The sequence below is a fragment of the Haliaeetus leucocephalus genome, unplaced genomic scaffold (genome assembly GCF_000737465.1).
Source record: "Haliaeetus leucocephalus isolate CR32 unplaced genomic scaffold, Haliaeetus_leucocephalus-4.0 Scaffold702, whole genome shotgun sequence".
NCBI classification, from domain to species: domain Eukaryota; kingdom Metazoa; phylum Chordata; class Aves; order Accipitriformes; family Accipitridae; genus Haliaeetus; species Haliaeetus leucocephalus.
In genome coordinates this window covers 4,003,164-4,025,743 of record NW_010973138.1, presented here as the reverse complement: position 1 = coordinate 4,025,743, position 22,580 = coordinate 4,003,164, and the positions used below count along the sequence as shown (strand labels likewise).

General features: G+C 43.1%; 1 protein-coding gene across 2 annotated transcripts in view; it reads right to left on the bottom strand.

Moving 5' to 3' along the window:
* Positions 1 to 278: 278 nt before the first annotated feature.
* The window catches only part of KCNJ6 (potassium inwardly-rectifying channel, subfamily J, member 6), a 49,180-nt gene continuing 26,878 nt past the window's right edge, over positions 279 to 22,580 (bottom strand). For both annotated transcript variants that reach the window (XM_010580330.1, XM_010580329.1), the window contains one exon: positions 279 to 604. In XM_010580330.1, the coding sequence (XP_010578632.1) occupies positions 279 to 604 (326 nt within the window). The remainder of the gene's footprint in view (positions 605 to 22,580) is intronic.

Here is a 22,580-nt window from a genome sequence, read left to right as displayed (position 1 = left end):
CTCAGAGAGGTGCTGAGGAAGCCAGCAGTCATTACTAGGGCAGGGATCGAGATTCCACCATCGATAATGGGTATTGCAGCTCTAACTCACGCCTTTGCTTAGTCTGTGAATCTCTTGAGTTTAAATTGGGCAGGTAGGTATTTCGCATCTTAAGTATTTATTTTCCTGGAATTAAGAATAACGAGGAAGAAAAAAAAAAAAGCATGTTGGAGAAAGAAAAGGGGAGCAAAGAGGGAGAAGATAAAGGAGGTGGTGTGGCCCTTATGCCTCCGGTGGTTCTACACTTTGGACTCATTCTCCAAGTTGGCCACATCACCGTTTCTTTCATTTTGGTCGTCTTGATTCTTTTCTTCCTCTTCAGTTTCCAGCTCAGCATGCTGGTCCAGCTTGCTGGAAACAGACCACGTCAGGGGCAGTTCTGCTCGGCTGGCCATCTCTGCCAGCTCTTTGGCACTGTAAACTGGTGTGTTGGTCTCATACGTTTCATGAAAACTGTTGTAGTCAACTTCATAAAATCCATCCTCCAGAGTGAGGACAGGGGTGAAACGGTAACCCCACAGGATCTCACTCGTAATGTATGAACTTCGAGCTTGGCAGGTCATTCCTGTAACAGAGAAGGAAGAAGTGCTGTAATAAAGACCCACTGCTTTCCCAGATCCTTAATTATTTTTTCATATAGGCAGAGAAGTGTATGTAAAAAGGCACATGCCAGAAAAGAATTAGGTTTGACATCATATGAGGTTGAGCTTAGAAGGCAATTTTACAGTGTGTAACCTATTTGACGCCCTTTCCTTCTGTGTGTACATAGTAATAAGTGGTGAGTCTGTGAGCAAAGATTAACATTTCTTTATTAAATGTAGTTCTTTTTCCTGTATTTCATCAACGAGTCACTCACCCGCTGATGAGTTTCAGATGGCTTATTGAGAGCATATGTGACTTGCACCATGCCATCCTTTCATTCCCTGGCATGTAATGAACCCACGCTGCCATGTTCAGCACTTGCCCAGGCTAACTGAGGAACTCATACAGAAGTTTTTCTCAGCTGGAGCCAGCCCCTGAGCCTGTGATCCATGGGTTGACTTGGTTCCCCTAAAGGTTGGAGCTGCCTTTTAGTTACACTGCTTGGAGGTTTGGGCTGGTGGCCAATGCACGAACATCAGCAAAACTCCTGACGGACATTGTGATAGTGTGTGGTGTCAAATTCAGGTAACTGGAACTAACTTCATTGTTACCTTCCCTTCACAGCTCTGCTGAACCTCACTCTGGGAGCTGCTATAGGCCAAAAAAATCCGTAAGATACTATATTTTGTTAAGAGGCATGGAGAGAGGCAGCTGTTCCAAGCTGAAAGTGTAGTCCAGAGTATACTCCGGGTGAAGAAACACCTGGCCGCAGCAGGGACTTGTGACTTAGAGAACCTGCTCCATCTCAGACAAACAACTCAGGGAAATGCTACGATAAAATATTAATGCTCACTAGTGGAAGGGGAAACCCAGCTGACCAGGAAAAGGGTCAGAAGAAGTGAATTTAAGAGGCAAAAACTGTGCTGCCAACAAAATGGGAGTACATGGAGAGAATGTGATGGTTTTCCTTTAATTATTTGCACATTATTAACTATGTATTACTAAGCAGACATCAGCCAAGCAGTATACGTCAGATACTTAATAAGTAATGATACATAACCCCTGGACAAGCCTGCCACACATCAGTTATTTAGAAGGTAATCATAATCAATTAAAATTGTTTAATTTTGGGGGCACAAATGGCAGCCTGTAGAAATACACATCATTTCTCTACGCTGCTAGCTTCATATAAAGGCACATGGAGAGTCTCAGGAAGAGCAAACATTGGCAGTTTAATGTCTCCAATCTTCTTCAGGGCTGTGCAAACTGCTTTAGATAATTCTGCCCTCATTCTCTCGAGCCTCCTCTCCAAGCTCAGATAACTTGCTTCCAATGGGTGAAAACTGCTATTTCTTGATACTCTATCTTTTTCACGATAACATTATGTTTAGAAAGACATTTACCAGCTGTTACCGCACTGTGATACTTCAGCGGTTCTCCATCAATTCCCTCCTCTTCCCGCAGCACCTCAGACCCTGCGGAGGGGTGACTGTCACACAAAGCTTTAGCATGAAAACTGCTGCACCGTACCTACCTGCTACAGCCAGGCAGAAAGGCGACCGTACTTCTACTGTGCTTACTGATCTTAATTTCTCTTTCCTTTTACCTGACAGAAATCAACAAGCCTTCATTTTTCTCAGTTTTGCAGAGCAAGACATGTTTGCGTTTCAGTTCTCAAGTAATGCACAAATGGTAACATAAAGATCTTACCATTTTTCTGTTCATTTCACAGGTGGGAAGGGCTGAAGGACACAAAATAATCTCTTGTGAGATTTCCTGTGTGATTTTTAGTCTAAAGGAGATCTTCTTTCTCACAAAATGACAGAGGGAGATGAACTCGGCAGCTCACAGAGCCCTATACATATGAGAAACGCACTAGCTGTGCAGCAGCTTCCCCAAAGGGTCGTTTGGGTTTTTTTGCGGTGCTCTTCTGGGCAGACCCAGAAGCGTGGGTGCAGTACTCGGTAGGGTCTCCTTGCCCCCGGGAGGGAGGCATCAGCAGGCTGGGGGGGCAGAGAGGGCTGGCAGTGACCAGTGCTGGTCGCGATGTCTGCCCTGCTGTCTCGGGCATCCCTCTGGGCTGGTCTCCTACCAGCATCTTTGCGGCTGCTTGGTGGTGGTCCGAGACCAGTGACCCCCCCGGATGGGTTTCCCCAAAGGAGTATGCTGTTCCTAAGACTCATGTGTTTCTAATCCCTTTCTCTGCTGCTGAAATTTAACTTCAAATTGAGTGGGAAATTTGGAGTTTTCATTAGAAGGGCAATGAGACTAAATAAAGAAAAAAAAATTGAAGTCCCTCTGAAACAGTGTTACATTCCTGTGCTCAGACCAAGTACTCAGTGATCCTGCTGCTTTGGTTGGAAAAATTCATTTCACTGGTGGGAAAGAGGGGGGCAATTTTCTGCAGAAGTCAAGAAGATTAATTGAATTACATTAGAGTTACAGCTCATTGAAAACAAACACTCGTGAAATTTTGACCTGTCTTAATTTTTAATTTAGTCTCCCATTTAGCAGTGATTAAATACCTGGGTTTTTTCCACAGCTAGACAAAATACTTTCAGAGCTAGCATGAAAGAGTTAGGATTTTTCAAGCAAGTCAAGTTGAAATCAAGAAAAAGACTTTATCTAGTGAGGGACGTGTGTATGAGAAAGACCTTACAATGCTCTCTAAAGGTTTGAGAAAGCTAATACAGAAAAAATTTGTAAGTGGATCACAGGGATTCCAGATTAAAATGTGGCACAGTTGTGGAGACCCTTGAAGTGATTGCCAGTGCGCCTGCGTGGTTCTGGAAGCAGAACAGAGAGATTTCTGCAGTTCTGCATGGTGTGTCTTTACCAGCCTCTGCCTGTGCTGGTTCAGAGGTCCTTCAGCTCCACAGTCAGCAGAGCTTCTGGACCGTCTTTTCTGCGCTTAAGCCCTTATCATATATTATGGTCTAATTGACACATGTCTCGTTATACTCCATGTTTTTAATTGTCCTGTAAAAGGAAGTGTGACTTTTATTATTTGCTGTAATTTCTGAGCATGCTCTTGGATGACGAGGAAGGGTGCATCTTGAATGAGGGCGTTTTAGACTTTAGGTTTCCAAGTGTTGCGTGATTTATTCAGTAATTGCGTGGTTTACATGTAGCCATAGATCTGTTGCACAATGGCTTTAAAAATGATTGTGGTTTGACATTTTGACTAGTGTCTCATTTTAATTGGATCCCTTCTGGGTCGATGAGAGCTAGGGAGCCTTTGGAGATACTTAGCTCAGCATTAATTGGGCTTTTTCAAAATAAGCCGGGAAATTGAGAGACCCAAATAATTCATTCTAAATTAATTAACACTATAACTGGAAGGAACGGCCTATTTGAGATGGAGTGTCGGAGCCCAAAGAAACCTCGAGGCGGGACTCTCAGGCCCTGCTGTGACGGACATGGAGTGAAGCCGGGGCAGCGGATGGTAGCGGAGGAGCATTCCCGCTGGGATGGGCAGCCGCTTGCCCCTGCATGTCCCGTGCGGCGGCTCTGCAGCTCCCAGCACCATCTGTCCCTGCTGCCCGGCACGCGGGGACGGCAGCGGCAGGATTAGGTTGCAGTGGGCTGGTTGCTTGCACCTGTTCACCTCGCCGCATACTGTATTTTAAATACTCCGTGAGCTGATGAGACCTCTGATGGTCGCCCTTAACTGCTGTCTCACTCCCTTAAACTCGAAGCATTTTTAATGAGTGGTAATGAGCCTTTGTATATGTTACAGCTTTCTGTTAGGTCTTAATGGCAGTGTTTCGGTCTGTTTGTTTTATGTTTGTACAGGCTAGGGAATCATGACCGAGTGTTGTGCAAATACTTGATTGCTGGACCAAGTTACTTAAGTTGTAAAATTAATTGCCATCTTACCTCATTGTGAGGTTTTTTTATTATGTTTAATTTTCAGTTAGAGCTTTGTGGACTGTAACCAGCATCATAAGATTTACCACTTCTTTGTGAAAGACACACACCACGGTGGACACTGTGCCTATCGCTCCCCTGTCCCCGTTCCTGGGGCAGAACTATGGAAGGCGAGTTGCAAGCTGAATTTTGGTCCTTGTTATATCAGGGGAGGCAAACTAAATTATGGGGATTGGGTGAAGGAGACCTTTTTTGAGACAGCCAAGCTAACATGGCAACATTTTTATTGTTTTGTTTTCAAATGGGAACAAAAAAGGTCCTGCTGACAGTGCTGGGATTAGCTCCATGTATCTGAAATCAGCAATTAGTTACTACTTTGGATAGTCTCGTTAACATACAACCAGTGTAATTAAAACTTATTTATCCTCTAAATGCTTATTATTCCTGTTCAACAGGTGAGGATCTGAACTGCACAGAGATTTTGGGTAACACTGCAGAGTTAAGAGTAGCTCATGAGCGGGAGCTGGCCTGCTAAGCCACTTTCTGTCTGCATTGAATATGTCACGCAGCTGGGCTCCTGCGGCCAGGTACCTGTGCTGGGGTGGGGATGCTGTAGGGGGCTTGGTCACATCTGTGACACTATGTCCTGTTTGCTTCAACAAGGAGATGGGACCACGCTCTGGTTCCTGATAACCTGTGGGCTGTTCCTCTCTGAGCACAGGCTGCAGCGGCTCCCTCTGCCTGACTGGGAGCGTGGACACTATTTCAGTGTACCCCATCAGCAATTTTCCTTGCAGCTAGAATGAAAGGTTTTATCAAGCTTAATGTTTGCACCATGCAGTCTAAGAAAATGACAGAATAATTCCCCTAAGCTGTTGCTGATATGCGGGTAAGGTTACAACCCCACCTTTGACTGATTAGAATTAATAACAAAGTTGATGCCACCTCCAGATTCATTACTCTTGAAAAGTCGCCCTGTGCAGTTATTCTGAGGTTACAGTTTGTTCATGCTGTCTACTGCTATTTAGACTTATGCTTTGCACTGTCTTACAGTGCTACAAGGGTTTGGTGTGGTGACCCAGCGTGACTTGATGCATTTCCTCACAGTGCACTTAATTTAAGATTTCATGGTAGCTTACACAATAATACGTTGTGTCATGCACTCTTACCATATATTATTTCACTTTGTGATGGGAGCCATCAAAAATAAAATGCTATTAAAAAGTCAGGGGAAAAAGGGTACTTCAGAATCACAGAATCAAATACATGTTTGGGCCGAAATACAGTGATTTTCAGCTCCAGGTCAGCCTACTGCAGATTACACACAGACACAGCCTCATTCAGCTTTTGTTTTACTTGAGGTGGTCTTTATTACAGCAGGACTTTTTATTTTTGAAGTCCGCTCTTGTGATAAAAAAAGGACTCTAAATGAAATGAAGGGGGCAAGAATTATGGCCCATTATTGGCTGCATCTTTTGGCTGACAGCCACAATGTCAAGCCGATTTTGAGGTTCAGTGATTTCCTGCTGGCATTTAGCAGAACGAGGCAGACTTTCTGCTGCACAAAATTGAATGGGATTTCCTATAAGTATGACCCATTTTCAACCATTGCATGGGAAGTTTGCTTCACAGTTCAGCCTGGAGTAAGACCTCAGCGGCAGAGGACTCAGATGTGCACAGAAAAGAGTGGTGGTCTCATTTCTGGGGTGAGTGGAGTTTCACTCATGTACAGGAGTACAGAATATGGTCTGGGGTCTCCAGCTGGGAGCTGAGACTTCCACGTGCGTTATATTGCTTTCACCCTGTCCTTATTCATAACATCCTTTGCTGAGGTATCACTGTAGAAGTTTTGATCTACTTTGTCAAAAGGTTCATTTGTATTGTAAGAACCTTTTAAGAACAAAACCAAACATGTAGGAAATTCTCACCCCTTGAGATTAATTCCTACAGCCTCTGTGTCAGTGTTCAAGATGAAACTATTTTGCTGTAGGAATTACGAAGAAGGAGGAGTTGCTGACCCATAGCATTAAAGCTGACTTTTGCACCTTGCTTGGGGCAAGGGTGTGAAGATGGGGGGATTTTACTTAAACACTGTGATAATGGCACTAATGTTGAGGTAATTAGATGAATGTGCAGCAAGTGTCTGAAACTTCAGTATGGTGCTCAAAAAACCTACAGTGACTTCCTGGGTTTGTATCTGAGCATTGCTCCTGTGTTCGTTAAGTATCACCAAGCAGCGTGCTACAAGGCAGAGAGATGGTCTCTGCCTGGATGACCTTTTGGTCTCAAAGATATTTGGTGCAAGATTTGTCACTCTGCTATTTTTAGATGTTAAGGAGAATGAGAATGCAATGTGTGCTATTAAAAACAAGCAAAAGGCTAGGAGTCAGGAACTCCTGATTGATACCTTGGTTCTCCTGCAGATATCGTGTGGGCTTTGGCAAATTATCTAGTTTTGCTGGGTCTGTTTTATTGGGGTGCCACAAGGGATATGCTGAGATTTAAAGGCAGTAGATGTGCTTGCAGTATATTCTCTTCCTCATCTAGACTTCCCCTGTCAAATTTGTACAAAGCAATTCTCCCTGGTGTGAAAAAGATTGCCTCAAAAAAGAACAGAGATTTAGAATAAAATTTTCATAGTGACACCAAGTTATTGTGAGAAACATTCCATATTAATTAATTTGTTATCTTTAATCAGACTAAAAAAAAAGAAAAAAAGAAAAAAGTCATGTTGTACCCTGAATTCACCACTTTCTGCAAAGCCCAAAGCATCAGTGGTCATTGCTGGAAAATGTTGCAAATACCACACTGTGGTAAGACATTTTCCCCTTCTTTTTGTATTTGTGTACATCTGAGAAGAAATCAGTGGTTTTTTCAATTTTGAGTAAAAATAATTAAATATACATAACCTCCCATTCAGCACTAGCAATGGGAAATTCCCAGGGGTTCTGATAACTTGATTCAGAACACACCTGGGAATTGGATGCTTATCTCATCCTCAGCAATGTCTAAAGCTCTTGAAAGGAGTGAAAACTGGAAGGGTGCCAGTGACCATTTCAATGTATCTGTGTTTCAGCATGCCTGGGAATCTGTGCACGACATCCTCGTGTTGTGGGTTGTGAATAGTGTGCGTGTCTCCTCCACGTCCCAGCTACATCGCAGCATGGCTGCTCCTGGCTCTGGTGCAGTGACTGGAGAGAGGAGCGGGTGTGTGACTGGGAGAGGAAGGGACACGGGACAGATGTTTTCTCCTGTAAGAATATAAGGAATTAACTTTCACTGGCTTTTTTTGTTTGTTTTCTTTTTCCTTTTCTAAAGTTAAAATTGGTGCTTTTTTTTCTGTATATGAATCGAGTAATTTGGTATTTCTATTTTCACAATTCTTTCTTAATCAGACCAAGAAGCTGATCACTATATTTGAAATTTTATGGCTTTGTCCTAATGCTATCTGTGAACTCTGATCAAAGAGGTCTGTAGTAGCTGCCGTCTGTCTCACAGCTGATGACGGGACCAGGTACAAGCTCCACATCAGAAAATGCAAGTTGCCATGGGGTGGGCTGGCGCAGCTGGCCTGACCACCAACAATAGTAACAAAATCACATCCCCTGTGGGAGAAGGTGTATATTATTAGGTCATGTTTGCACAAAAGGTGAATATGCATAGGAAATTGAGCTGGTAAGAAGCCATAATTTCAAGTCAGTGGGACTTTCTGACACTCCAAAATCTATTTCTTTCTAAACAAGATGAAAACAAACAATATAAAAAAATGGAATTGATATTCAGTTAAATACTAAACAAAGTCTAACTTGGATCAGTCAAAGCATTCTGTTTTCATTCTGACTTCTTCAATTGTGATATATTGTATAATGCAGCATCTAAATTAGAAAAAGATGGCCATGTTTTAGTTTTTTTCAAAATATTAAAAAAAAGCACATTCCTCCCCCCTGCAGTAGAAGATTTCAATGCCAGTAAAGTTATATATTCCAATGGAAAAATGCTGAGTTAGAAATGTCTGATATACCTGGATAATATTTCTCCTATCAGGAATTAAATATACCTCACTGACTATTTTGTGTCTAATTTCTTACCTTCTAACTGCATGTAGCTTAGTCTGAGAAATGGCATGCATAAGGCAGAAAAGATTGTCTGATTCAATCTCAGATGTGCTGCCACTTTTAGCTAACAGTACCATATACATTCTCAATAAACAGCTTCTCAAAGAGACGGTACAATTACTATTCAGCCAATGTTTAACCTTCATTTAGCCTTATATTGAGGCCATGCCCAGCAGATCAAGCTGCCTGATGTTTATGAATTTTAATCATTTTTTCAGCTGTGCTTTTTCAAATGGATGATGATTACATTTTTTCTGCCTAAATCTGTGAAATTTAATATATCAAATAACACAGTGTCTGACCAGAGAGAGAAGCTTGTTTCAGAATTGGCACTGGGAGTCCTTGGAAACGGGAGACTCAATTCAGCGGAGCTGGAACATGAAGTACCAGGATTTTGTACCCTGCTCTGTGTTTGACTGTTAGGATACATTTATAGATTCAGTGGTTTCTGAGACATCGAATCAGCACCACTGAAGTGCTATATTTCTCCTAGCAGGTACCCACCACAGGAGGATATAGGGGAATTTTGTTTAAAAGAAGCTGCAGCACACAGTTATATCTACGGTGGCTCTGCTTTCAAAATGCAAAGTGCTGAGTAAGCAGAAGAGCTGTCCTGGCCTTTTAAAAATACATTGCTATTAATCCACGGGCTTCCTCCTGAATTCTGGCCTGCAGATGGGATGCTCTGTCCTGGCGCAGTGTGCAGGCAGCCTGCTCTACGATTCCCTGACAAACAGCCGGGAGCCGGCAGCAGAGGCACCGGGCTCCAGCTGAGCCGCCTGCCGATGCCTCACCAGAGAAGGATCCTGGCAGGATTTTTCGCTAAGCAGTGCAACCTGACCCACCAGAGCGGAGGTACATCATGGAGCAGAGAGGATCTGAGGTGGCAGGGGGTGTGGAGAAGACCCCTGGTGGTATATTACCTGCAGGCTAATAGTCCTGTTTATGGTTTTGGACCTCTGCAGCTGTCTTGTTAGGTTGCTTCCATAACAGAGAGGATGATCAGCCAGCAAGAAGCACAGCCGTTGCATGAGTTCCTGTTGGCTCTGTGTTTCTTTTCCAAAGTCACAAGCAACATCTTTAATTCTTATACCAGAGAACCTCAGAAAATACATAGTTCACACAAATATTCCGGTTTAGTTACCTTGGCATTTGAAAGCACTTTGGGCTTAGTCTGTTTTATGGTCTCTCTCCAGTCACTAGATTCACTGCTGTTGGGGAAAAACATCTCATAGAAGCACCAGGAGAGGAGAGGATGCGGGATGCCCAGCCACACACTGGTGTGCAGTGATGCTGTGCTACAGCTGGCTTCCTGCAGCATGATCTCAGGCCGAGAGGAGCTAAAGGGACTCCCTTTTCCTCCAGGGGCTCTGAGTCCCCTGCCCTTTCCCTCTCCTTTTATGAAGAGGTGGAGGGCCACAGGGAAATCTAGTTTTGCATAAAAGAAGGGTGAACAAGGAGCTGCCTGAGTTGCTGCATTGCTCATCTTGGGGAAAAGGGCAGTAGAACAGCTCCTGTTCTTCCCTGTTCTGCATAAACCCAGAGATCAGCACCTCAGAAGCAGGTTTCTCTCTCTCCACTCCTTGCTGGGGAGGCAGAAGATGGGAATGGGGTAGATATAAATTCCAGGCAGGAAATGAAGATGAGAAAAACACATCCTCTAACACTTCTAAACTTCACAGTTTGATAAAACCGTATGTCTTTCTGAAAACTCCAGTTTTGATGTGCAGTTTGGATGGGAACTGCTGCTTCTCCAAAATGTTCAGGCTAACATTGCAAGAAGCAATTGTTCTGATGCACCTGCAGCAAGCTTCCCAGGGCAATGCCCATGGATGGCATTAGTAGAGCTGGATGCTCTGCAGGTTGCCTGCTCAACTGCTGTGAATATAGACCCTAAATGCATTTGGTCTTGGAAAGGGGTAGACGCATTGTTTATGTGAAAACTCTTCTAAGATGGCATCCTTTAAGATGCATACCCAGAGAGCCAATCTTTTGTGGAAATATAGCTGACTGCTATATTGGCTCTATGCTACCTAATGCATAGCATATGCAACCTTCTTGAGGAACGTGGATTTAGCACACAGTGGTAACTGGGACCGAGGCTAGAACAAGGCATGTTTGGGCATTGCTGCAATCCCACATTAACATTAATACCAAGGGATGGCTGGGAGAAAAACCCCTTTAGCTGGAATGCTGCTTGCTGTGAAAGAAGCATTATCTGTAACAGCTTGTACCTGCTGCACACTTGTGCTGTCATGACTGTGAGATAAACATTTAATTAAAATAGATGTGTGATCTATTTCACCTCTTGCTGTGCAGACTTCTTAAACGTGTAATTTGAGTCTGCATGTTTAGATGGCTTTTGTTTCTCTTCTTAAAATGCTGCTTACAAAAAGAACAGAACATCCAAGGTTTGCTCTATCCTGAACTTCGCTGACTTAGAGATTTTAATAAAAATGTCACATTTTACTGTGGAAATGTTTGTGAACCCAGGATTAAAGACAAAACAGTGTGAACACGCAGCTTGGCATGCTGTAAAATTCAGGAAATAAGGAAGATCACTAGCTTTTTGACAACAAAATCTGTGAATCACCCACAAAGTATTCTGGTGGTTGTTTCTAGGTTTGTGGCTAATGGCATTGCTGAAGCTTGGTTTAGCTGTTGTGAAATCGGAGGAGGAGATGAAAGAGACTTCGGGATAAAGCACTTGTTTCTGCCAGGCAGCTGTTGGTGAGAAGTGATGTTTGGAAATGCAACACAAATAAAGAGAAATTCTATTCTATCCAAAATCACTTGGATTTTTGGTAAGCAACAAAACATTTCAGTGGGGTTGCCTGAGCAGTTTTGTAACGGTGCATCCTTTTAGGTGGGCTGGAAAACAAGCTAAATGTGGGTAGGTGGTACTTGCTTTTAGAAGAGACAACTTGAAGAAATCAGTTTTTCTAAAGATATCTTAGTTTCAGAGATTGTTTTTGATTTATATTTCACCCGAAAGAGTACCAAGAGGACTGGTGTAGAGGTGCTTCATGGTTTTCAGAAGAAAGCTCTAAATCCTGACGGCATCACTGAAACCGTCATAGCTGCCATTTGAGAAGGCCAGCTACTATCACACGTCAGCCTACAAAAAGCAGCTGGGCATGGGGATGTGTGAGAACTGGATTGGTCCAGCTCCGTAGCACTGGCTAATAACAGCACAGCTGCTTTCTGGTTCTTCAACCAAGCAAACGAGCAACAGGCCCTTTCTCTGGGCATTTTGGATGAAGCTCAGCTCCTTGAAGGTGTTGTCCTTTGGTGATGGTGGTTGGACCTGGGCTTAATTCAGCTGGCAGCTCTTCCTCTCCTCTCACTGGTGGCTTAAGCATGGACCTGCCTCTAGCCCTGTTGCTGTTCCTATGACCTGTTGGCAGTATAGCCCTTGGCAGGTGGAGAAATTTTGCTCAGATTCTTTGAAGCATGTCCCCGGTTTTATAAGTCTTCAGTGTAAGAGCCGAAAGGGCTCAGCGCTGCAGTCCTGTCTGAAGGACCCCCCCACTGTGCATGGCCCAGAGCTAACTTACCTGCTCTGGGAGGAGGAGGAGGAATATCTGGGCTAGTTTTGTTAGTATTTCAAACGATGGGTTTGGATAGTAGACCTTATACCCTTTCATTTTCTTAACGGGCGAGAGTTTAAGCAACCAGTCATGTGTTCATGCTATTATTTAGTGTGATTGGTCAACTCCTTAACAAAAACCTTTCTAAGGGAAACCGTTAAACACACTAAGTTTAAAAATTCATCTGTCATAACAATAATCTTTAATTAAAATTTAAATTAGGATTATTGATTCAGCTATTGTTATCTTTATCGTAACAAAAGAATCAGCCAATTCCAGACTTCATGCAGCTCTGATTTTTGATGAACTTTTGCAGGCCTTCTAGCAGTTATGCAAAGAAAATCATCTGCGCTGTTAAAATCCTCCCACTGAACAGCAAGTGGGTTTTGATTTTTTTTCTTTTTTTTTCAGTTTATAGGATGAGACTTATTAAGTTGATGCTTTCAGGTTAATAATATTGGCTATCTGTCAACGTTACCAGCACATTTTTGAAATGCAGGACTGAGCAAAAACTGGCTGCCTCAGGGAATGAGATGCAAAATCTTTCACTTCTGAAACACTATTTAATATTCAAGTTATGTCAAAATTTGTATCCACATTTTAGCTGCTTGGCATCCTGTCTGATAATAGGTGCTATTAATATACCTGCTAGTAGATCAATGACCATTTCAGAAAAATTAATACTTCACTTGGTTTTAATTGACTTTGGTTTTATTTGAGGTGGTGAGGAAGAAGCTGATTCTGATCTTTAATTACTGCCTAGCATTTAGCAATGAGTCCAGTAAAGGAGAATAGCAGCAGTAGAGTTGGGATTTTAGGAAAGCTTCAGTACTGCTCTCCTGATATTTCTATTCTGGGAAAAAATAGGAACAACACATTTCAAGCTCTAGCCTTTTCAATGTAGCACTTTCCTTAATGCCTGAATTCATTTAAAAGGAAAAAAAAAAGAAGCAAAAAACTAGCAAAAGGCTATTTTCCTCTATTCCTTGTTCATGTGTTGTAAATATTTAAAGTAACTGTTTCTGGGAGGAGCATAGACAAATCAATCCATGAGAATATGTGTCTGATTTTGCCACGAACATTTCCAACTTGTGATGGAGCAAAGAAATTCTGAGTTTCTTTCACACATGCACCTCATTTATGGAAGCAACAAAGAGTCATTAGGACTTTTTAGCACCCCGAAATTCTCCTTAGTTTAACAATATTTATCTCAGCTGGTGAGAAAAATTAGTTGTCTTAGTAAGGAAAAAATAATGAACTTGAGAAGAGGTGGCTATGTACGGAGAGAGCTACCTGAGGAAGCAAGTAGAAGAGGGTGCTCACACTCGAAATTGCACAGTTCTCAGAGGAGAGGTACCTAAGATAGTGCAGAGCAGTCTGAAAAATAAAAAATAAATGGGCTTTTGAAGCAAGAAGCACCTTGTATAGAAGCCTGCAAAATATCTGTTTCTCCTGAGTAATTATTTTCTGTTCAAGACTGAGGATGGGCTTGGCGTTCAGCAAAGGTGCTAAGGTTTTTCTCCTGGAACACGAAACACTTGTTTGGCAAAGGAGTGTTTGTCTCAGGGTGTTGTGGTGCTAGATGGTTGGGTACACAGGGCATGAGCTGTTCTTGTCCTCCCCGGCTGTGAGGACTTGAGTGCTTTCAGCTTTACCGCTGTGGGCTGTTTCATTCCTCTCTATCAGTCATGAGGTGGCACTCTTCTACCAGAAGAGATAGCTTACAAAGATTTTTGAAGCGTGCATATATCTAAACTAAGAAAAAAGAAGATGCCTGGAAAATATTGCTAAGAGATTATTGCAAAAGTTACTTTCAAAATGTCCGGCCTGGCAGGGAGATGAGACACCACCAGGATGCTGTGTGTTTGTGGCAGGAATGTAGTATTTGAAGGAGATACCTTGCTGAACTCTCTCTGAGCTAGAGGTTAGTAGCTTACTTGATTTTCTTCTGATTCCCATACAGATTTGAGGCATTTCTGTACACCAGCTGCAGACTACATTCTTCTTCATGACAAGCACAATTACACAGTCTCTTTCTTGCAGCTTTTATTACTGCTGCCAGACCACTGCTAATTTGGAGCACTTCATTGATATATGCTTTGTACAATGAGCACTTGGCTAAAACTGGACATCCTTCAGTGTGATGGTGTCCTGCCTCACAGAAAATAAACTAGACCAGGCTCCCAGTTTCAGAGGTAAATGGGGGAAAAAAATAACCCCAGGCATTTCTGGCTAAAAAGATCTGTCTCTAACATCGCATACGAGTGTTTAACGTGAGGTTTTAAAAAAATGTATGCCATAGCAAATGGAAAGCACGGCGCCAGATTCTAGTCTCAGTCAGCAGCAGTTCAAACCGGCACCATCTTCCGTCAGGATATAGCTATTCCAGACTGTGGACCTGACTCAGATCTCCACAGTTTTACACCTCCATGGGATCCTTGCGAAGTCCCAAGCTATCTAGCAGATGTCTGCTCGTGAGGCAGCATCCTCTGGGTCCTGCTGTGTTCCTAAGGCATCCTTAACCTCCAGGGTGGGAGAGAGAAATAAAACTTGGCATGCACTACCCGAAAGCTTGCTGACCCCTTCTCTCCTTCATGCTTGCCATGAACCAGGCTTGGGTAGTAGGGGAGCTCAGGGGTGGCTTTAAAGGTAGTCGTGCTTCCTTCAAACAGTGTAAATCACAAAGCCTGGGAGGAATAATGCAAGAGTTTGGAGACAAGGCAGGCTGACGAAGGGGCTGTGAGTTTGGGAGGAGTTCAAGAAGGCATCGGAAGAATGCTGAATCCAACCAGCTCTGTGCCATGCAGTGAGCCCTTCTCTCTCCTCCCACCATGATAGAAGTTTTCCCTGGCTGCCACATGAAATACACCACCACCGCCTTCACTTTGTACTTACTCCAGGCAGAGCTTTTTTTAACCAGAGAGATAAAAGAAGCAAAAACTCTGCATAAGGCACTTTGTTATCTAACCAAAACTGGGAGGTGCTCCTGGGACAGATGACAGATTGATAGGGCCACTTTGGCTTCTTCCCCTTGCTTCTCCTCAAAGTACAGCTGAGCCTCTGGGCCCTGATGTAAGTGTTCATCACCCCCCCAAGGCTGAACTCCTGCCTGGCTAATCTGATATCAGCACGGGCAGAGCTGTCTTGAAGAATGAAGACTCTTTTTTTCTTTTTAATCACACATTTCTAAAGAGAAAAGGGAGAAAAAAACCACAATCGCTTATTCCCAGCATGCATGTGAGTGCTGGAAATGAATTGAAAAATGCAGCTGCACCCCAAAAAGCCCAAACCCTGACATTACACATTGCTTTAAGAAGTGACTACCGAGCTGGCACATGCTGGGTCCTATGTGCATAGAGCATTAGCTGCAACTTATTCAGTACAACCCGAATTGTTTGCCTCTTGTGTTTCCTATCAGTTTTTAAATTACGTTTTATTCTGATTTTGCTGGAGATGGAGGTCAATGCAAATACAACAATACAAGCACAGAATGTATTATGCCAATAAGTTTGCATCAGAATCCAGGAGCCCAGTGGGGAACTAATTACTGAGGCTCGGAAAGGATAGTACTAGTAATGTTTGGCTCTTATTTCCTGTGACCTTTTATCTGAAAGTCTCAAAGGAAGGGAAATATTATTATTTTGGTTTTACCAATGGGGAAATTGAGGCAAAGAATGGTGACTTGCCCTAGGGCTTCATAGAAGGTGTGTAGCAAAGAAAGGCTGCTGTGGTAAAGATACATACATTTTGATAGTCATTTGGGGCATGCTGGCTATCTGCTCTCCTTTGATGTGAGCCAGGAGGAATTTTTGGCCTAAAGCACTGATTCAGTTTTCATGGAGAGCTAATGTTTTGGAACAGCATTTTTTTCAGATCCTGTTATTTCAACACAAGGCAAGCTTCTGCTTATTACCAGGGTCTCAGCAGAGCTCAAAATCTTTCCTAAGACCATTTCTCTCCTTTGCTTTAAGCCATGCAGGGTATGGATGACAAAACTGGAGAGCTTGTTTTGGGAACAGAAGGCGGATGAGATGAATCACGTCATGGAATGTGAACGTGTTTTCCTGGAGTCACAATTGTGCTTCCTCAGCCTTTTCCTGTTCTCTGTGCAGCGGAGCTCTCCCCTTCTTTTAATCGTGATTGAAAAATTTCTACTATCAGAATAATGGAGATTTTGCCTGTGGGTTCTGTGATGACATGAGGCTGTGGCATGCGTACATGCATGCACACACATACAGATAGAGAGAGATGTACAGAGATACCGAGGTCAGTGATTTTGCATTTTTCCTATACCCAAAATAGCAAATCCTTGATGTGTGAGCTTTGGAAAGCCTCAGTCCCCTCAAATGCTTAATGAGATATGTTGATTATCATCAAATGAAAATTACTTCTGTCATATGAGGGGAGGAGAAGAGAATTTAACTGGCAGCAGTGAGAAGACAATTAACAGACTTCAGAGAGGTACTGGGACAGTTAAGACATTGTTACAAGAAAATAATGGGGAAATGATGGGTAGATCAGGCTATTATAAGCATATGGTGAAACTGAACAACAAATCACCACAAAATACTGTGGTATGATGGGATTAAATGAGCCAACACAATAAGTGAAGCTTGGTTGCACCATCACAGTGCAGAAATATTTGGGTTTTACATTTTTGGGAAAGTTTAATGACATTTCCTCCTTCTCCCCACACACAGAAACATTTGTCGTGCAGAAAGCTTCACTTGATTTCTAATTTGGGAAAACGCTGTACCAAAACTCATAATTCTTTTTCTGCACAGTTTACCAGGGTAGTATTACACATTTTGGCTGCAAGAAAGCCCTGTAATAAATGATAGCTCTTTCAGCCTGTTGGCAGTATACGGTCCAGCCATCAGTCTTGTAAATGTTCCCATAACCATTGAAAAGTTGAAATAATTTGGAACTGTGGCTTAACACACTATTAATCATAGAGCAAAGGGTTTGCTCTGATTTCACCAGGCATACTAATGTAAAAAAACCTATGATCCTCTCAGATGTCAGCACAGGGATAAAAGCACAGCTAATCATGTGCTGCTCCCATGATGGCATACAGGCTTCAAGTGCAGTATTTCAGCGAGAATTCCTCAAAGTTTGGTCAGGTATGAAGGCTTTCATTTAATAAATCCCTTTGTGAACTTGGCCAGGTTGTTTGTGTGTCGATGCGTGTTTGTGATTGTGACTGAAGGAGAAGCTGATTAATACCTTGTTTGCTTTCCTGACTGATAATGAGAAAGAGAAATATGATATGGTCCCCTCGTGAACTGACTGCTCTAGCTGTGATGTGTGCCTTTTGGGCTAACCAGTGATCGCATTTCTATAGGCTTTCAACCAGCCAGCTGATGGGTCCAAAGCCAATGACAAGGTGATGGCCCAATCCAAGCTTCACAAAAGTTGAAAGTATCTTCTTGCTGCATTTCTTGGCTTTTGGAAAGGAGTGGTTTAAGTCTGGATGAGAGTGGGTTGCAAAAGTCTCTATAGGAATGGGGTTGCTCTTCAGGATCCCTTGCCTTCGGGGAATTTCTCCAGTGTGACTGGAGAATGCGACTGGAGAATCACATGAATGTTTCTGAATCCAAGTGTGGTAATACATATGGAGTGACAACAAAAGAACTCATTCAAAGGAAATCAGCCCAAGGTAATGAGGGTGCCATGACTTGGGTTATTCATCTCTAAAAGGTATAATTCAGCTTCATGAACTCTGCAAGACCTAACAACAATACAACAGCTTTCCGCTACATACAGTGCCACATTGAAGCCAGATCAGAGTGGCCTGCTGCTGTTTGGGTTATTGTTGTACCTTGAACTAAATTGCTGTGAACAAATATCTCAAAAGAAGGAGCACAATCAGAGCCCTGACACTGCAAAACTCCTGAATAATGCTGCAGCTTGCAGCTCTGTTGCTAACGGGAGAAAGATGGAGATTAAGATGGCAGCTGCAGAAGAAAAACTCACTTTGCAGCCTTTTTACACCTTTACATTTGAGAGAAAGCTACAAGTACAACTGATGAGGTATGATGCTTTAGAGGAGGACGGTTTGGATGCGCAAGAAGCTTTGAATGTCTTGTTTTCCCACAAGTATTCCCATCTCCCTTGATAAGCTAATTTTAATAGTTAATGGACCAGATCCTTCAACGTGTTAATGCTGCATTGTACTGCTTCAGTGATGCGAAAGAGCTCTAAAGCAGTCTCCTTGTGTTGCTGGAGCTTTTCGCCTCTCCCAGGGAACTGCTGGGCAATACAGGTCAGCCAGAAGGGATCTTCCATGAGCCCTGATATGTCTGAAGCAAAGACTTCTGGGGAAGAAGAAGGATGAGAGGTGTAACCATATACCCTGATTCTGAGTGACTACTGCTTTAGGGCTGTAGGCTGCCAGCAAAAATAATTTTACAAGCTACTGATACAACAAATATTCCTAAGACTGGAAGAGCACTGAAAGACTCCAAGCGGTGTTTTGCATTGCCACCGCTCCTCCGCCCAGTCAGGAGATGTGGGTCCCTGCTACTTTTGACTGCATACTTGGAAGAAGGCATGAAAAACTGTGAGGGATAAATGATTCTTTGCAACTTGTTTCTTCAGCTGTGCTGACTAAACAGCCAATTCCCTTTTTTGTGTGTGAGTTACGCCTACTGGCACTTGGCTGTGGTCGGGGCACACTGCGTTGAGTTAGGCACCAGCTGCGCTGGGATGGGGGGGGGATGCTGACCCAGCGGGGCCCCGACACATCTACTGTGCAGTCGAAGAGCAGTCTGAGCTAAAGGCTAGTGCTGTGGGCTGCACCACCTACCCAAATCCTGCAGTGCACCCACTTACCAACTTCATGCTTAACATGATCCGAGCCAGGGGTTTGGGAAGGTTTTTGTAGGTACCCTGGAAAACCGCAGGGTGCAGCAGCAGCGGTGTCCATTAAAACAGCACCAACTGTGACAACATTTGTCAGAAAGAAGAGGAGGCTGGCAAGGAGCAGTAAAAACTTTAGCTGGCCAGGTTTAATCTGCTGTTTTAAGTCAGTCTGACTCCAAACCAGGGAGAGACACTGAAAGAGGGACTGACTGGACGGAGAGAGCCCTGAGCCCCACTCTCTGTTTGCCTCACCCTTCTGATGAAAACGCAAGCCCATGATAAACCAACATGAATGGGGCATCTAAAAAAGGAAACGGCAGTGAATAGGCAATCAGAGTGGTCACTGTTACAACTTGGTGCCCTCATATAGTAATAGTTTAAACTTCCTGCAGCTTAATTCTGTCATCATTCAAGAGTCTAGACAGGCTCCCTGCTCTTCTGATTCAGACTGGATGTTTTCCACACAAGAGCTTAAGATTATTATTGCTGTTTTTCAGTCAAAGGAACGATTTAATTGGAATTAGTCCAAAACTAAAGATGTGGACAGGTCTTAAGCACAGCTGATGGTTCTCATTCATTTCAGGTAAATGGACTGACTGTGGGCCTAGATAGTCCTTCTTCATCTCCTACCTGGGCAATGCAACACAGTTTAGCAGGGCATAAACCCATGGGTCCAATCCATGCTGAATGCCAAAGAACTTCCAGAGACACATCGCACCTGTCATTTCATCTCTACACCAGGAATAAAAACCTGTGCTTATTTTCAAGGTGCTCATTCCCTGAGACCAGAATAACTGTGGACTGTTTCCACCTTGGGTAAGGGTGGTCAAAATGGAACTTTTCTGTTTTTACAGAAGGAAGAGACGGAGGAATAAACTCCAACGACAACTAAAACTCAGTAGTTTTCATCTGAAGTGCCAGACAGACATTTTTGACCTTGTCTTTTTAACACAAACACAGTAGCATGGATCAAAGATTAAAAAGAACCAGCCATCACATCTGACACACACTTCTGATGCAGGGAGGCTATGGACCACTTCTGATATGTTTCAGTTGTGCTGCATAAAGTCTTTAGATGCTGCAGCAGCAGGGGTCTGTCTGAGAATGGGACAAAAAGGAGCTCCCTGGGTAGACAGTAACAAGACCAACAGGGAACACTTCTTCCTGGGAAAAATATCACTTACAAAAGGTGTTCTTTATTGGGGCAGTCAGGAAGGGCCAGCAGAAAAGGATACAGCACTGAGAAGTCTGAAGGACAGAATAGCAACTTGACTGGTCAGGAGCATCTTTGCTTTTTCCCCAGGGTACACGAGCTGCTGAGGACAGGATGAAAGGGCAGGTCTGAATTTTCCTTTTCTGATCCTATTGTGCCAGATGTGAGGATGCAGAGGGTCAATCAGCTGCACCACCCATAACCAGAGTTGATGGCTCAGTGGGACAAGCCCTCAGGATTCATGACCATCTAAGCAGGTGGGGTTGAGGGCTGATTCTTTGTTTTGCCTTAGGCTTTGATACTCTAGAGGGGACAAAATCTCTAGGCTAACCCAAAGACTGCTGCTAACCCACTCCCATGCTGCACTTCCATGAAGGACTGCCATGCAGGAACAGCACAGATAGATAGCATCCAGGCTGAGCAAAAATGCCATGTGATTGAAAACTGAAGCTGTAGAGAAGTGGCTGGCATAGGAGCAGACATGCCCCTTCTGCCTTGTAGGCTAGTACAGCTTCACAGTGTGTCACGGAGAACTGGAGAAAGATGTTTCGATTCCAGAAAATGTTAGTCCTGAATCTCAGTGTTTTATGGCAACATGGAGAGGTATAACTCTCAGGGTGTACCTGTAGGTTGTCAGCACTAGAACACAACCTAGGCTGTGAATAACAATAGCTGGATAAGTTTTGAACTGTGCACACCAATGTGAACTACAAGAGCAGAGCAAGTTTCACAGGCTCAGGAAAGATGTGCATGCGTTTTCTGTGTCCTGAGCCATTCTGGTCCTGGTACCACTAACACTCCTGCTACCAGTTGTACAATTTAGTGTTTTGAGATGATCAACTCAGGTAAATCTGAGTTGAATGTAAATCTGGCCTCTGTGTGGCACATCTGTCTTAAGGGAGGGCAGAGGGGAACATAAGAAAACTTTCTTTACTTTTTCCTTTTGTCTGTTTTTCTCTTTCTCTCCTTGTCAGAGAATGACAGATGCCTGTGTGTCAAACTGACACACCATCAGGTATAATCTTGAGCTGAATGAAGGCTGTAATTTGATTAAGGGGCTCTGACAGGTTTCGAAACAATGGCAGTGTTTTAAGAATGAACCTGGAGGATTTAATTCATTAATAGTGTAGGTGCTGCATAATACAGTTTTCATAAACCTTTCCTACTGTAGCAGCTGGAACATCCCTCTGTCTACTCATCCTGCTGAATTCAGAGGGACTGAACAGAGCTGAAAGATCTTGTGAAAGGGCAGCTAATGAAGTGAAACTTCAGGGAGGTCAGATTCAGCAAATGGAGACCTGCAGTGATTTGACAGCTGCTGAGAGATCTGTGCAGAAAAGAAGCTGAGACTCTTACAAAACACAGAATTGGTTTGAGATTAATTTCTCAGCTCTCAATTCAGATCATTGTCACAAAATTAATAAACCACCGTCATTTGACAAAGTCCGTACTTACATGTGGGGGCTGGTATAAAACTAGTTGAAACTCAGTAAAGTTGATTAAAGTCCATGATGCTGTCTGCACGGATACAAAGCTTGAGGTTAAAAGCTGTAAGTCAGAATTTAAGAGATTTTTTTTCACTTCTACTTCTTCAGAAAGTATTACAAAATTATTCTTCTGTGTCCCATATAAGAGGCTTAGCAGCTGGGTGGGAATCAGGCATATGGATCAGCCCTAATTGCTTTTAGCTCTAACAGATCAGGTTCACTTGGACTGTGGTTTTCAGATAGGTAGATAGGATGGCTTTATGGAGCCTCAAGGGAAAGCTGGGTTCCTATATTGGCCATCATCTTAATGTTTTGGCTAGAATACTTTGGATGTAAGCAAGCTAGTTAAAATAACTAAGTAATTTTCTGTTCATCCAGCACCATGAAGGACACATGGAGGAAAGGTCTGCAGTTTCTTTCTATGGAGCCAGTGTTAGATCACTGGGCTCTCTGTGGGTCATGGGCTTCACTTTGGAGACAGCCAAAACATTGTAATAAATAAAGGTGTCTCCTGGCCCCAGAGAGAAGGAAGACCCAATCCTCTGGTAGAAGGGAGGGAATCTCTTTTTCATGCCTGAGAGTCTACTTCAGTAGCACCCACGCACTGTTCCTTGTATTGGAAACTTAATAACTTCACTTGAAAATCATGCCTTTTTGATGGCAGTGGAAATAACATGACTTTTAAACAAGTAGAGGAGACTGTCATTGAAGTCGAGCCAGTTATGTGGGAGTCAGATGATTAAGGTAGATATGATGTAGGAGGGAAGAAATACTATCATTTGGAAAAAAATACCGTATTTTGAACAGGTTTAATGTTCTC